This window comes from Humulus lupulus, chromosome 3 (assembly GCF_963169125.1).
Source record: "Humulus lupulus chromosome 3, drHumLupu1.1, whole genome shotgun sequence".
Classification (NCBI taxonomy): Eukaryota; Viridiplantae; Streptophyta; class Magnoliopsida; order Rosales; family Cannabaceae; genus Humulus; species Humulus lupulus.
In genome coordinates, this window is record NC_084795.1 from 3,701,242 (window position 1) to 3,718,796 (window position 17,555).

Here is a 17,555-nt window from a genome sequence, read left to right on the forward strand (position 1 = left end):
CGTGGATTTTAAATTTAAGTTTCTTGCTAGTTTTTAAAAAAAACAATTTATTAATTCACGGTAGATTAAATTATATGTTTAATATGATATTATTCTAATAAGTGAGTTTAAGTTTAATTAAATTTTATTTAAGTTATAAAATGTATGATTTTATTATTTTTAAATAATTATCATTGTAAAATATGTCAAAAATATCATATTTTAATTTGTTTAATTATTTATTATTTTAAAATAATTATCATTGTAAAATATCTAAAAAAATATCCTATTTTAATTTGTTTAATTATTTATTATTTTTAAATAATTATTATTGTAAAATATCTCAAAAATATCCTATTTAATTTTTTTTTAATTATTTATTTTATTTTATTTAAGTTTAAATGTTTACAAACTACCGTTAAATATGAGAATATTCTGTTAAATATAAGAATATTCCGTTAAAGTTAAAGTTAACATTAAAAAAAATAAAAACCGTTAAAACCAAGAATTTTCGTTATCTACACAATTATCATATAGAATATATATATACTCCAAAAAACCCAGCAAAATTGGTTCACACCATTAGGTTGGAAAAGCCTACAATCTTCTTTTTCCTATCAAATCGAGCAATTTTCCTTTCCCAAAAACAATACATACACAAGAAATTGAAAGAGTTAGGGAGAAAAAAGATGAGAGTAAAATGAAATCAAACAAAAACGAAAGATCGAAAAAGAGATGAAATTAAGATAGTGTGGATATTCATAAAGATGTGATTGATAAAGATAAAAGCCCATGGAACTCTGAGCTGATATTATTATATAGACAATTGTACAAGGTAAGTAGTTACAAAACAAGAATAGAAGAAAGAAATAGTGGGATGTCCAATAACAAACTAACTAAGTTAGTCAAGACAACTTAAAGCTAAATAAGAAAATAGATAACTAAATAATGTTTGTACAAATATAAGCTAACACGCCCCCTCAAAGTGATTGGTCTAGAGAGAACAGTCAATTTGGTACACAGTGTAGTAAATCTAGAGACTAGAAGATGTTTAATCAAGATATCTGCAAGTTGGTACTCAGATGACATATGTTGAACTAAAATTTCCTTCTTTTGAATCATGTCACGAATGAAATAGAAGTCTATTTCAATGTGTTTTGTACAAGCATGGAAGATAGGGTTAGAGGCCAACTGAGTTGCAAAGTTGTTATCAAACCATATTATCGGAGTGGATGCAATGGGCAATCTGAGATCAGTAAATAGTTTCTTGAATCGAGAAAGCTCGGCTGAAGCATTTGCAAGGGCTCAAAACTCAAATTCGGTGTTGCTTCGTGAGTCAACTTTTTTTTTTGGCAGAAGACCATGAAACAATGCTGTCACCTAGGAACACACAGAACCCTCCCGTACTCCGGCGATCGTCTAGACTTGATGCCCAATCAACATCAGTAAAGGCATCAAGGTGGAGAATGTGTGCAACGGTAAGAGTAATGCCATGAGAAATGGTGCCCTGAAGATACCTCAAGATACATTTGACAACCATCCAATGAGCTGAAGTGGGAGATTGCATGAATTAACAAGCTTTATTCACTGCAAAGGTAATGCCGGGACGAGTTAAAGTTATGAATTGAAGTGATCCAACAACTCGTTGGTATTCAGTAGATTCTTCCAGTAAAACACCATCATTTTTGGATAATGGTTTGCCAACTACACCTGGGGTAGGAGCTGCCTTTGAATTAAACATATATGTACTGAGAAGGATGTCCGTGATATATTAGGTGACTTCTATACGAAGAAAATAGTGAAGGTGACCGAGGTCTCTCAAAGAAAATTGTTGATGAAGCTTGAAAATAAATTGCTCAAGTTGGATAAAGTCATTCTCTGTAATGATAATGTCATCAACGTACACCAAAATGAACAAGCTGAAAGTAGAATGATGGAGAACAAAGAGAGACGGATCAACTTTGGAGCACGAAAATCCCCATTGTGTAAGAGTAGAACTAAGTTTAGCAAACCAGGCTCTCGGCGCCTGTTTAAGTCCATATATAGCTTTAGACAACTTACAAACATGAGTGGGGTGATGCTCATCAAGGAACCTAGGTGGCTGAGACATGTAGACTGTTTATGAGAGATCGCCATTGAGAAATGCATTGTGTACATCTACCTGTCGGAGAGGCCAACCATTGGATAAAGCTAGAGTAAGAACTACCTGAATTGTTACTGGTTTGACAACTGGAGAAAAGGTATCAAAGTAGTCAACGCTTGCCGTTTGAGTGAAACCACGAGCCACTAGCCTAGCTTTGTGACGATTTATAGACCCATCAGGTTTGTATTTCAGTTTGAATAACCACTTGCAATCAATGAGATTGATGTCGGGAGGAGGAGGAACAAGCTACCAAGTAGCATTGGATTGAAGAGCTGAGAGTTCTTTTTCCATAGCTTGTTTCCAATGTGGCAAAGAGAGAGCCTGTTTAAAGGTCCGAGGAGGCACATTGGGGTCGACTAACGTCTTGGCCGTGTATGCTTCAGGCTTGGTAATTCCACTTTTTGCACGAGTAACCATAGGATGCATATTGGTGGTGGTGGGAAGTAGCGCAATAGGAGAAGAGAGCTGCTCAATGAGTGGGGGGGGATACATGCACAAGAGGATTAGAAGTGTCCTGCAAAGTAGTGTTAGTTAAGTTATTGAGATTAGAAGATATAGTAACAGAAGTAGAAGAAGGAGTGGAATTGGGTGGAGCGGTTGAGGAAGGGTTGGGGGGAGAGTGGGTGGCGAAAGAGAGGGAAGGATAGGTAAAATAACAGTAGTGGTGGTGGGTACGGGTGGTGAGGGAAAGGATGTGACTGGAGTATTGAACGAGGGAAAAGTTTGCTCATAAAAAACGACATGTCCAGTGATGTAAAGATGTTTGGTGGAAGGGTCCAGACATATGTAACCTTTGTGAGAGGAGCTATAACCCATAAATATACACGGAGAGGAACGAGATTGCAATTTATATTTATTATAAGGGTGTAAACAAGGGAAACATAGACAACCAAAGGTACGGAAGAGAGAGTAATCAGGAGTTTTGTGATACAAAACCTGAAATGGAGATTGACCTTTGAGAACTTTAGTTGGTAACCTGTTGATAATATAAACAGCAGCTCGGAAAGCATAAAGCCAGTAAGTTAGAGGCAAAGCTGCATGAGCTAAAAATGCAAGACCTGATTCAACAACATGTCTATGTTTGCGTTCAACTCTACCATTTTGAGCTGAAGTGTGTGGACAAGAGAACCTATGGTGAATGCCATGTAAATTAATAAAGGAAATAAAGGATTTGAATTAACCCCCATTGTCCGATTAAAGTTCTTTAATAGTACAGTTAAATTGGTTTTCAACTAATTGTTTAAATTGTTTGAACATAAATCCAAGTGAATCGGGAAAAATCATCAAGAAAAAGTAAAAAACAAATAGCATGAACCATCAGTGGCAATGATAGGGGAGGGTCCCCAAATATCTGTGTGAATCAGTTGCAAAGGTTGAGAAGCATGAGAATTGGATAAAGAAAATTGAGTTCTGTGACTTTTAGCTAGTTGACAGGAAGTGCAAATCCGATTCTTATTATAAGCAAATGGTTTATTACATAGTTGTAAAACTACATTGACAATATCAGAATGAACATGGCCAAGACAGGCATGCCAAATAGTATTTTGCGTTGCCAGGGAGAAGTAAATCCAACTGAGGATCAACTGGTCTTTGCGTTGCCATGTGATGTATTTTGGATTGAGACCTGCAATACCATCAATTTGTTGAGGAGGGGCAACGTTGGAGCCATCAAGGAAGTCTTCGATTCCATTGGAAAACACCACATTTTCCATTTGGGCATGCCACAGAAGAAAGTTAGTGTGATCCAATTTCATAGGGAGAGTGTGATTGAGAGCTTGGGACAATACCATGAATTGTTGTTGTGGAGCTGTAAGGGCAAGAGAAAGTGTGCAAAGAAGATGCAGTGGGCGTTGACGGAGTGGGTGGGTGGTGAAAGTCATGAAGAGAGGGAGGAGTTGCCATTGGAGAAGGGAAAGAGAAGGTTCAAGAAAATGAAAAGGTAAAGTGATCGGGGAAGGCCTGATACCATGTGAATATTCATAAAGATGTGATTGAGAAAGATAAAAGCCCATGGAACTCTGAGTTGATATTATTATTATATAGACAATTGTACAAGGTAAGTACTTACAAAAGAAGAATAGAAGAAATAAATAATGGGTTGTCCAATAACAAACTAACTAAGTTAGTTAAGACAACTTAAAGCTAAACAAGAAAATAGATAACTAAATAATGTTTGTACAAATATCAGCTAACATACCCCCTCAAAGTGATTGGTTTGGAAAGAACAGTCAATTTGGTACACAGTGTAGTAAATCTAGAGACTAGAAGATGCTTAGTCAAGATATTTGCAAGTTGGTACTAGGATGACACATGTTGAACTGAAGTTTCCTTCTTTTGAACCATGTCACGAATGAAATATAAGTCCATTTCCATGTCACGATCATGGAAGATGGGGTTAGAGGCCAGTTGAGTTGCAGAGTTGTTATCACACCATATTATCGGAGTAGATGCAATGGGAAATTTGAGATCAGTAAATAGCTTCTTGAACCAGGAAAGCTCGGCTAAAGCATTTGCAAGGGCTTGAAACTCTGATTCGGTGCTGCTTCATGAGACAACTTTTTGTTTGGCAGAAAACCATAAAAATCAATCACCAAACAAGTGTAGTTTCAGATCTGTCACATCCACAGAGTTATTGTTGGTTTTTGATCATGTGAGTGACAGTGTAGCGAAAGCATGAGATAATATTTCAATGCGATAATAACAATTATTAAAGCATAAGAACGAATAACTCTAGTAACCATAACTAGAATATAATCTTTCTCATGCGACATGAATCTAAATAACATATAAAATTACAAATACATTTTCTAGATGTAGAACATGTGTGGATTGGATAGCGTCTTAGCCTTGTAACCCACCATCTTCGATACTATGACTCGCACAAAGAGAATGAGACAGGTGGATGTCTATGCTATTTGGTAGGATACACAAGAACATACTTTTGAATCTCCACACATACACATGTGAGAGTGCTCTTCTCACAATTCAGAGAGAACATAATTCTCTATTTTTCTCCTTGGAAAAATAAAGTGAAATGCATCTGATGTCTTCTTTTTCTTGATGTTATGTTCTATTAATATAACAATAGAAAGAAGACTTGGCCCTAATCTCATTGGGCCTATGCGTTGGCCACAATCCATTTGAACTGTGGTTGACGCCAACTACAGGGCTTTGGGTCATATGGTATTTTATGTTTATAAAATGTTATTTGTTGTGTCTTTATCATATTATTTTATGTAGTATACAATTATACCACCAAATTAATTATGATTAAATTAATTTTCAATAAAAAATTAATAATATAATTTTATTTGCCATAAAATATTATTTATGAATATTATTTCACAAATAATATTAATTTGTGAGATTAAAAATAATACTTTATTATTTTTAAATATTTTCTTTTAATACCAAAATCTTACATCTGTTGTAACGCCCTGGTTACCCCAGAACAGTTACGGTGAACCGGAAATTTGACCCGCTACCCGAGTCCTTTGGTTAAAAACGTGCATCTAAGTGTTATTAACAGGCATCTAAGTGTTATTAACAGGCTAAGGTGAAAAACCAATAAAAAAGAAAGGATATATTTTATTAAGTATATAAACTATTCATGGGCCCATCAAAATATTTACAAGCTATTTACAACTCAAACTGGTCATTACTGTTTCAAATTTACAAACCCGCCGACCTAAGCGGCAAAAATAGGGTAAACCCCCTAGTTCCTCTGAGAACTCCTTGGCCGTGGTGTTCAAGTGGCCGCATATGTACACATCACCACCTAAGCTCTCCACTCAAGGCTGGGTGAGCTTTTCTTTCCCTTTACCTGCACCACATAGCCCCATGAGCCAAGGCCCAGCAAGAAAACACAGTATTGCATATAAACATTATCAACTGATTATCATTATAATCACACAGAGCTTATAGCTCTTAAACAGATGAGTGAATATCACTTAAGGTTCTGGTAAACCTTAATGAGTGACTGACAAGATAGTCACTAATTTAAACAGATGAGTGACTGCTGGGTAAGTCACTAGCTTAAATAGTTGAGTGACTACTGGGTAAGTCACTAGCTTAACAGATGAGAGACATATGGGTAAGTCTCTAACTTAACAGATGAGTGACTGATGGGTAAGTCACACAAGCGCTTTTAGTTTTCATCGAACTTGAGGTCGGTCCGACATTAACGCTCTTCTGAGTCATTTAATGCAGATGTCAATTAGATTTAATCTTTATTGGATTGCGTTGAATATGCTAAGGCCTCCCTGACTTATAAGTCAGCACTGTGTGACCAGTGCCCAGTACCACTGCCGAACTTGACTGATAAGTCCCAGCTTCACAGTTGATACTGACACCTTTGCCATATCTGACTAATTAGTCAGTACCATGCACAAGTGAGCAAGATTTGCTAAGCATTCAATAATCAATCCATGTCCACATTTACACAATCAACATGCCTCAAGAATAACCATGCATGTCACATATGGGGTGCAGTTTTCCCTTTAGCAGTCACCTAATCATAACCAATTATGGGATACCATCAATAAAATGATTAACAAAGGTTCCCAAACCAATATCTAGCCTCTGGGACATCAATCCAAACTAATCCAAGTAGTAGGAACAGCCCCGAGGCCTAAAACTATGTTCCTGGGGTCAAAACACACAAACGGGTTCAAACCTGCCCAAGGGCTGCGGCCCTGGCACCTTGTGCCGCGGCCCCCAGCCATTCCTTAAGCAAGGGCTGCGGCGCCCTATACATAGGGCTGCGGCACCCAACAGGCACAAACTCAACCACCTGCTTCTTCGAGCTAGGGCCGCGCACTCCAAGAACAGGGCCGCGGCCCCCAACCCAGAGCCATCCCCAAACACGTTTTTCATCATTCCAAACCCTCCAAAAACATGCCTAAACATTCCCAAATCATCAAATCAAAGTTCCCAAGCTTCCCAATGATCCAAAACCATCAAATCCCAAGACTCAAACGAACCAAAAACTCAACGATTCACAAAAGCCAATTCTAAGCTTAGAAACTAAAAAAACTCAAAACTTTAAACTTAGATTACCTTTGATTGGGTTGTTTCTCGTCAAATCCTTCGGTCAAGAAACTTCTAATCTTTCCTAAGATCGCTATGCCTCGATCCTCGCTTGATTCCGACTCCTAGAACTCGAGATTTCTTCAAATACGCTTCGAACGGTAAAAATGAACTAACGGAAAGAACGAGAGGTTTTTCTAACGTACGTTCTAACTGATAAGCTACTTCAAGCTTAAGTAACCTCAAATAAAACCTAGTGCTCGGGATCCCAAAAACACTCCCGGGGGTATTATAGTCAAAACTCCTAGAATTTCATCATGATTTCAATAACTCCCAATTTATCATCAAATAACATTCTCATAACTCAATATCCCAATAAAAGACCCCCGTTATGACAAAACCGCTAATCCATTATATAGGACCGTCTCATGCCGAATAGCTCGAATATATCTCCATAATAATGGAATCTCATTCACAAATTACAATATGCACTCAAATATACAAATATACCCTTAACGGGCCAAATTATCAAAACACCCTAATATTCAAATGTGGACCCACATGCATGCATATAACATCATATTTTAATATAATCCACATAAACATGCATATATTCATTTAATGGCATAATTAAACAATTATGGCCCTCCTGGCCTACTAATCCAACCATTAAACCGCATTAGGGATTTCGGGGCATTACATCTGTGTTATCGAGCTAATACGGGGACAGTATGGATATGTAGTCTAAGCTCCAATAATTTAAGTAATTTCACTAACTCTTAGTTCCATTAATTGATTTTATTAACTATGAATCATTCCACTAGAGAAATTCATAGTTGAACTCTCAAAACTACAGTCTTATATTTTGAAGCTATAACTATAAAATCATCCATTGATTTAGTCATTTGAATGAGTCATGAGCCTCTGCTAGTTGTTATTCATAATTAAAGTTAGGTCTTAATGTCCCTTAACCTCTTTAATTATGTCTTTATCAATTAGTTCCATTGATCATTTAATGAACATTATTCTATAAATTTAATTATATAATGAAAAATCTATTCTCTAACAGAAATTGAGTTCTCTAAGTTCAAGCTCCGAGTCAACACTAAAAGGAATAACTGATCTACTTTCATTTAAGTAAGAAGTGTAAGGAAAGTTATACATGATCTTTATTTATTTTCATGTAGATCTAATATTAAACAAATTAGTATAAGATAACCTAGAACATGTTTCTAAAATTGAATTGAAAGAGAAATAATGATAAGAATACTTACATTATACGTAGTGGAATGAATGAGTCATTCCTTCAGTTTTTCTAACCCTTGTATCATTTATGTCGCAGAGTATTATCAAGAAACTGAACTGATCTTCTATTATCTTCACAGTCTTCCAAAGTATCCTTAGAATCACCTAGACTAGAGTGGGCAATTCAACACATGAGATAGATACAGAGAGAAGAAGAGAAAATAACAAAGTGGCTTAGAAAATGACTTGTGTTTAGAGAGAATCTAAAACCTATCAGAAAATCTGACTTCTGAACTTGTGTTTTGACTTATGTTTTCAACTCTCTCTAAGCACTCATTTTATAGGCTCAATTAGGTCATTTATTCAATTAAAAAATCAATAAAATAATAGCCAATAATCAGCCTTAGGTCGAAATTATCATGGGCTTTAAGCCCGTGAAATTTCTCATTTGATTATAAGCTCATCGGACTTAAAATCAAGGCTTGTATCATTTTCTATTGATTTAATTAATTAAATAATTATTTAAATCATTTATCAAATTAATTATTTATAAATTGAACCTTGATTTAAACTTATTTATTAATTTAGATATCAATTTATCTTAATTAATAAATCTGCCATAATTTCTCTTTTCTTCTCTAAATTGTATAACTCTGTCAAACTATCCAAAATTGATCTGGTCAAATTTGATAATTCTAATTGATAATCAAATCAATTAATTGAGACATATCTAGATGATTTTATCCAAGGTACAGTGGGGACCATGGGCCTATGAAATCAAACTCCAATAAGTTATCATAAATCTAACAGATAAATTTACAACTTATTAATTCCCTATGACTCCACTAAAGATTCGGAATTGCACTCTTGAATTCATAGAACGCTCTATAACAAATATAGATACACTATTAATTATCTATTATTACAACCATAATTATCACTCAATCCTCTATAGATTGTCTATAATGAGATGGGACTAAAATACTATTTTACCCCTCATTGGATTTTATCCTTAAAACACTTAGTTCCTTGTAAATGATATTTCAATAAACTAATATTAATTACTGAAATGAGATCTCTATCATTTAACACATTGAACCAAACTAAAAGGAAACCATCATTTCACTTTTTCATCAGAAGCTATAGATGTCCATATCTTTGATTAACACTCTCACTCAATTATACCACCGAGTTCCCAAGATGTAAGTATGGGCTCGTCCGTAGGGTAAGCTGGTAATGAACAAGTCAAATAACTCAAATAATACAATCAGTTAGAATACTGACCACTCAGAATTGAGATTGAATTGAGCTATGGTAAACTATATGATATGACTAGAATAGATAATAATGGTATGTTTACTTATCTTATCAACTGTCAATATCGGTCCAGTCCGATGTAACAAATACATTCGATCTTATCTACTTTGTTAATGTTCTGGAAAGAACATAACATTGTAATGTGTAAGTAGATCATATCGTAGATTGACAAGTCAGTGTAAATCCTGTGCACTGACTAATCTTAGGACTAACTTATTTTGAACATATAATCATATTTATATTCCACTGTGATTACGTCACTATAAATACGATTAGCCATATGCTCGGGATTTAATAGAAGTTTATATTAAACAAATAATCATGAAAATAAAACATGTGAGCAAAGTAATTGACCAAGTCAAAAAATGATTTCTATTCTTTTATTGATAATAAAATGAGATTATAATGAAATTGGGTTTTAATGGGCATAAAACCTCAACAAGAAGCAGATTTCATATCTGTTTAGTATGTTCCCAGCCACATGTATTTTTATGACTCAAAGATATCAATAATTCAGTCGTATGAATATTGAACCTTACCTGATAAGTCAAAAGTTATAAAAGCACAAATATGAGTTCATTACTCACTTCAGGATTGAGGTCAAGTCTCAAATGATCATTGATTGATTAATGTTAAAATTCTATATTTTAACGGAGATTATCAAAAGTTATTTCTTTCATCGTGTCTCAGTCCAATACAATCTATATTGTATACGTTACCTCTATCTTTTTGTGTAGTTACACTTAAGAGTCTGGATGAACTACTATGTCTTAAACAGAAGATAGACCGTACTCATAATCTTTATTAAATAAAGCTCCCACTTTATTCAACAATTACAGACAATTTTTATATTATTATCTTGAATTAAATCCTCTTGTATATATATATATATATATCATTATACATAACTTAATTCAAGACCACATCAATAATATTGGATCTTCATGATAGAGAATTGCTAAGGGGCACCACTGGTGCCCAACACCACAAGAATATGACATATCGTTATTGATGCAATCGAAGATAGGGTCCCACACATTTGAATTTAATAAGTTTTATAGGGTATCGCTAACCAGTCATAGGGTGTCACCCCATGTGGTGTTGGATACCTTAAGGTGTCAAATAGCAACACTCTTCATGATAAATGACATGTATAATTAAATACAAATATGAGTGCAAAATATTAACTTTATTTAATTAACATTAATAGTTCATACAGAAATACGCTTTAATTGCACAAATCCCAAACTAAACATAAGAAATAGAAAGATCCAAAGCAGTCACCTTCTATGCTCAATCCCACCAACCCAATATGCATAGATATTCTCTTGAACAAGCATGACCAGATGTACGAGCGACGCCGACACTCCTGACCGAGAAGAGAAAATGAAGAAAAAAATAAACTCAGAAAGTCCTAGCAGAGAAAATAGGAAACCCCTCAAAACTACTTTCCCTTAGATAAAATGTATTCTTTCTTTATTGGTCAAGGGCCAATTGGATTTGCTAGAATCTTAATTAGAATTATGTAAAAGATATTTAACAACATTAAAAAAAAAATGTTAATGGACACTAGTGGTCCAACACCCTATGAAAAGGACATGTCGTTATTGGTGTAATCCAATATCAAGGCGCATACAATTTAATTTAATTACTAATATTGAATATCGCTAACCAATCGTGAGGAACCACCTCACATAGTGTTGGTCACCTTAGACTGCCAAATATAGCAACAATTCTAAACAAAATTCAAATTATGACACACCAACAAAAGAAAAAGTACATTTAATAACCATATACCAACATTTCCACCCTACAAACAAACAAAAAGTAAAGATGATGTATTAGATAAAATAAGCAACAAAACATAGTAGAAAGAGAGAATAAATAATCTAAAAGAAGCAATTGCAAACTACGATGGCAACGAAGGAAATAGCATAGACAAGCCAAGCCAGTACGACAAGAGGCTTGCTAAGCGAAACAGTGATGGCGGCGAAGAACGCTGTGACAGTAAACAACACTCCGAAGTGTTCAAGCACTAGAGCTGGTCCAGGGAACTTGGAGGCGATGTATTTGCTGACGAAGATTGAAGTGAAGGAGACTAATATGGCTACAGAGACGACAACCATGTTTGGAGCCAACTTGGATTGAAGTTGGGACTGTACAGTTGCTATCTGTAGGGCCGATGCCAAGCAGAAGGCCACAATGATCTCTGGCCACTGAATGGGCCGCCCTAATTGATGATTTGAAGCTACTGCATGCACTTCGGCTTGAATATCATTTGCGAGAAGAATAATATGGCTAAGCTTAGAAGCAAATGCTGATACTATTTTTTGAATATGGGAAAAACGATTACTGTTAACTATGTTATTCATTTCTCTTACTTCTATTGAAGGAAGTGAGAATCAATATACATAGCAAGAGGAAAGAAAATAAAAAACTGTTACATTTATAGTGTAGAATGTGTTAATATAATATAATATAAATTAATTAATAATAGTTTGTGACGTGATTCAAAGAGGTATGGGCAATTGCGCCAACAAGAAAGAAAAAGATCCTAATAAGCACCTTTTGGATAGACTTTCTTGAATATTTAAATAATAGTTATTAATGTTATTATTTACTTTTTGCACTGTCAAAGTTAAATATTGAGTAAATACGTAGTTATATATAAGCATCCACCAAAATAATAAAAATACAAAAATTAAGCCGATCCTTATCATGCATACCAGACTAATTACGTCTAATTACGTCGTGTTTAAAAAGAAGAATTACGTGGTGTTTATAGATTATAGTAATGTTTTAAAATGCATACCAAACTAATTATTATTATAAAAGAAATATTACTAATTTTAATAGGACAACCGGGAAAGTCTAGATATAAGGGGTTTTCTTCGCTCTTGCAGCAGAGCTGCGGCCATGGCAGGGAGAGGTAGAAAATGCAATACGGTGACCAAAAAAAGCACGGCAACGCCAGCGAAAGGAGCGGCAACTCAGAAGAAAGGTCCGACATCCTCTGATGTTGGAAAAAAATCGAAGTCCATGGATGAATTACTGGGCATCGAGGCAGCTGAGTTCTCCGATGATCCAGAGGAACTTATTCTCGATTCTCAGGAGACTGAAAAGGTGTTACAATAGCAGTCGGCGATTTGGCAGACTTTTTCTGCATTGTAATCCAAGTCTGTGAAGAACAAAGGTATTTTTGCTCCCTCTATTTCTTCTTCAAATCAGTCGGAGCTTGGTGGTGAGGACCCTGTTCAGAAGGTTGATCCGGAGGCTGATCAAGGTACAAGAACTGTCCGTATAAATGAAGCAGACATAGAAGATGAGGTAAATTTCTGGAACTCATCGGTGGTTTGTTGGGTTTTAGGTGCTAATCCGCCTATTCAAGTTATGGAGGGCTTCTTCAGACGTGTTTGGAAGAACTTAGGAGTTGATAAGGTTGGCTTACTGAAACATGGGCTATATATTGTTCGATTTACATCTATGGAAAGTAGAGATAATGTACTCGCCAGGGGTTATCAATTCTTTGATAAAAAGCCTTTGATGATAAAAGCTTGGGACTTAAATGTCTGTTTTCTAAAAGAAGATATTCGTTTTGTGCCAGTTTGGCTTCCAGTTCATAATCTGGATTTAAAGTATTGGGGCACTCATTCCTTGTTTAAGATCATCAATCAATTGGGCCAACCTATCAGAGAAGATACGACCACAAAAAACAGGGATCGTCTGCAATTTTCTCGTGTGTTGGTGGAAGTTAAGGTTTCTCAAACTTTCCCCTCATTCATTCAGTTTGTTAATGAAAAAGATGAAGAGGTCAGACTGGAAATTCATTATGAATGGAAACCATCAGTGTGTTCCTTATGTAAAAGTATGGGTCATGAAGATTCGGAGTGCCGTAAGCATAAGCAATCTAAAATCCCGGAGAAAACCGCACCTGTGTGGCAGCCTAAGTCCCTGGATGTTTCTCCTGAGCATGGGGATTTAGATGGTCAGAAGTCAAATGCTAAAGAGAACTCTGTAGTTGCTCAGGTGAAGTCTAATACAGTAACTGAAGGTTTTCAGCCAGCGTCTAAAATTAGCCAAGTCTATTCTATGCCAGATCTGTCTGTTAAGATTGGCAATTCGTTTGATATGCTGAAAGATAATGTGGAGGCTCTCAAGTTTGGTCAAATTCTGTGTGATATGAGTACTAATACAGTGGGAGGGGGAGTTCCTCCAGTTGTTCATGGATAAAATTCTGTGTTGGAATGTGAGGGGTTTGAATAAGTTGGAGAAACAACAGGAAGTTAAGCCTTTTTTTTTATCAATAAACAGGTTGGTCTGGTTTGTTTACTGGAGACTAAATTGAAAGGTCCTCGTCTTGGGCACATGTATATGTCTTTATTTCAGGGGTGGTGCATAACTTCTAATCTAGCTGCTCATTCTGGGGGCAGAATTGTTTTAACTTGGAGACATGAGTCTTTTGTCCTATCTGTTTTGGATTGCACAGCTCAAAGTATTCATTGTTTTCTTCAGCCGAAAAGGAGTACTGGATTTCATATCACATTTGTGTATGCTTTCAATAGCTCTATTGAGAGAAGACAGTTATGGGACTGCTTGAAGATTTATAAAGGAAATATATCTGGAGCTTGGGTGATGATGGGAGATTTTAATGCTACTTTAAATGGTGACGAAAGAATTTCTGTGAGAGGTCATAAAGTAGGCTGTTATGATTTCAAATCTTGCTTGGAGTTTTGTGAGGTTAGAGTTATCAAATGTTCTGGAAATTTTTTCACTTGGAATAATAAGAAAAACGGGGATGAGAGAATCTATGCCAAGTTGGATAGAGTGCTGGCAAATTCTGATTGGGTGTCCTCTTACCCAACAGCTGAAGCTGTTTTTTTGCCTGAAGGAGATTTTGATCATAGTCCGATTCTGTTATCTGTTTTTCAGGAGGTGGCGGGCGGAAAAAAACCTTTTCGTTATTTTGATATGTGGAGTACTGCCCCTAGTTATCGAGAAAGGGTTATTAATAGCTGGAGTCAGATGGTTTATGGCACCCCTATGTTTACAGTTGTTCAAAAGCTGAAGTGCTTAAAATTTATTTTTAAGGAAATGAATCGTGAGCATTTTGGAGACCTCCCAGCGCAAGTAGTATGTTCCAAACTTCATATGCTTGACCTTCAAGGAGCTCTTCAATTGGATCCTTTGAACATAAGATTAATTAATGAAGAGGTTGCTGCTCGGACCAGTTTTAGAAAGTGTCAGGATAGTTATTTGGCCTTTTTGAAGCAAAAAGCTAAAATTAATTGGCTTAAGGAAGGAGATGATAATACTAGTTTGTTTCATCAAAGCCTAAAGCAAAGGAGATCAACCAATACTGTTTTTGCTGTACAGGATATGCATGGCCAATGGGTGGATACTAAAGATGGAGTCTCAAAAGCTTTCCTTTCTTTTTATCAGAAGTTGTTGGGCTCTCGTTTGCATAACAGGAGGAAGGTTTCTCAATCTATAGTTAATTTGGGCCCTTTAGTTTCTTCAGAACAGCAGCAACAACTTCTTCTGGATTTTACATATGAAGATGTTAAAAGAGCTATATTTTCTATTCCGAATCATAAAGCTCCGGGTCCGGATGGTTATGGGAGTGGTTTCTACAAGACTAATTGGGAAATTGTTGGGGAGGAAGTTAGTAGGGTAGTCATTTCTTTCCTTCACTCGGGTCATTTGCTCAAGGAGATCAACAACACTACTATCACGCTTATTCCTAAAACTCAATGTCCTTCATCTGTTAATGACTTTCGGCCTATCTCTTGTTGTAACGTTTTGTATAAGGCAGCTGCTAAGTTGATTGGTGAACGTCTGAGGTGTATTCTGCCTGACTTAATTGCTCAGAACCAGGGAGGTTTTATTCATGGGAGGCTAATTGCTCATAATATCATGATTTTCCAGGACTTAGTTCGTCATTATGGCAGGAAGACTAAGCATCCTAGCTGCATGTTTAAAGTGGATTTGCGGAAGGCGTATGATACAGTTGATTGGGATTTTTTACAGGAAATGTTGCTGGCCCTGAATTTCCCTGCTAAATTTGTTAGCCTGATTATGACGTGTGTGCGCACTCCTCGGTACTCTCTGTTATTAGGTGGTTCCATCCATGGTTTTTTTGAGGCTAAGCGCGGGTTAAGACAGGGAGACCCTCTGTCTCCTCTTCTTTTTGTCATTTGTATGGAATATTTATCCCGCATTTTAGCTAAAGTTTCTTGTAAGCATGACTTTCATTTCCACCACAGATGTACAGATCTCAAGCTTACTCACTTGTGTTTCGCGGACGATGTCATTCTGTTTTGTAGAGGTGATATCATTTCAATCTTGCGCCTGCTTCAAGGTTTTAAGCGTTTTTCTGTGTCTTCTGATTTGCAAGCGAATGAGACCAAATCGACCTTTTATTGTCATGGTATGACTGAAGAGGATGCGATGCGTATTCATCTTGCGTCGGGGTTCAGTAAAAGCCAGCTCCCATTTCGTTATCTTGGTATTCCTATCTACTCTAAACATCTCAGTATGGCTGATTGCTCTGTTTTGGCTGAGAAGATGGTGCATAAAATTCAAATTTGGAGTTCTCAGCACTTATCTCTTGCAGGTATATTGACTCTTGTGAATGCTATTTTGTTGTCTATTCAAACTTACTGGGCTCAAGTTATGATCCTCCTAAGGGCTCTTCTCGAGAAAATTGTTCAAATCTGTCGAAATTTTCTGTGGCATGGGTCTGCTGAGTTCCTTGGTCCTGGTTCTGTAGCTTGGGATACAATTTGTAAGAGGAGGATAGATGGAGGTCTGGGTGTGAAGGATATTTTTTTATGGAACTTAGCTGCTATGGGGAAGCATGTTTGGCATATTTCCATGAATAAAGAGAGCCTTTGGGTGAAATGGATCCATGTTGTTTATCTCGAGGGCCTTGAGTGGTGGGATTACTCAGCTACAGCTGATAGTAGCTGGTATTGGAGGCAGGTGGTGAGAGTAAAAGACCTCATAAAAAGTTTTCTGTCCAAGAACAGTTTCGAGCAATCTCATTTCTCTATTGCTGATCTTTATAATGTTCTAAATCATAAGCAGCAAACCAGATTTTGCTATGATGCAATTTGGCTCAGGGGTATTTTTCCTAAACATAGATTTTTCATGTGGCCCTATCTGTTTAGGAGATTGAAAACCAAAGATCGTCTCCAAAAGTTTGGTTTGGGTATTGATTCTCTGTGCTCCATTTGTGGTTTGAAGGAAGAATCTCATAATCATCTGTTCTTTGATTGTTGGTTTAGCTCCCATTGCGTTCAAACCATTCTGTTTTGGCTGTCTCTTAAGACTCGGCATTGTTCAGTAGAAGGCATATACAAGTGGATCAAAAGAAGCAAGCTTAGCAGATTCAGGAAATTAGTCTATTGGTCTATTCTAGCTAGCCTTGTTTATCATATTTGGAAAGTTAGAAATTTAGCTTATTGGGAGGGTTTAGTTTGGTCTGTTCAGCATACCATATACTTGACTAAAAAGATTGTTTATAATAGGATTTTTTCTTCTTGTTTAGCAGGGGTTAAAGCTGTTGATTTAGATTGGTTTCTTAGTTTGTTTGAAAATGTAACCTTGCTCTGAGGAGTTGTTGTATTCTTGGTTTTTTCTGAAATGCACTGACTTTCTTACCAAAAAAATATTACTAATTTTTAAAAGATGACTAATCCTTATTTTCAAAATATATATAATGTATATTGTTATATTATTTTATAATATAATGTAATGTTATATTATTTAATAATATAATTTTTTAGATTAAATAAAGATGACAAAGAGTGTCACATATTGTAACAAATAATAAAGAGTTATA

At 35.9% G+C, this 17,555-nt stretch overlaps 1 protein-coding gene across 1 annotated transcript; it reads left to right on the forward strand.

Annotated features, from left to right (window-relative positions):
• Positions 1–12,628: 12,628 nt before the first annotated feature.
• On the forward strand, positions 12,629–17,326 carry LOC133821725 (uncharacterized). Its single transcript, XM_062253873.1, has 3 exons — positions 12,629–12,835; positions 12,941–13,930; positions 14,024–17,326. Exons 1-3 carry the CDS (start codon positions 12,629–12,631, stop codon positions 17,324–17,326), a joined length of 4,500 nt encoding a protein of 1,499 aa, XP_062109857.1.
• Positions 17,327–17,555: the final 229 nt, after the last annotated feature.

Coding starts and splice junctions, on each gene's coding strand:
- LOC133821725 (XM_062253873.1), top strand. CDS start 12,629: ATGGCAGGGAGAGGTAGAAAATGCAATACGGTGACCAAAAAAAGCACG. Junction 12,836..12,940: donor ATTCTCAGGAGACTGAAAAG/GTGTTACAATAG, acceptor TCTTCAAATCAG/TCGGAGCTTGGTGGTGAGGA. Junction 13,931..14,023: donor GAGGGGGAGTTCCTCCAGTT/GTTCATGGATAA, acceptor ATCAATAAACAG/GTTGGTCTGGTTTGTTTACT.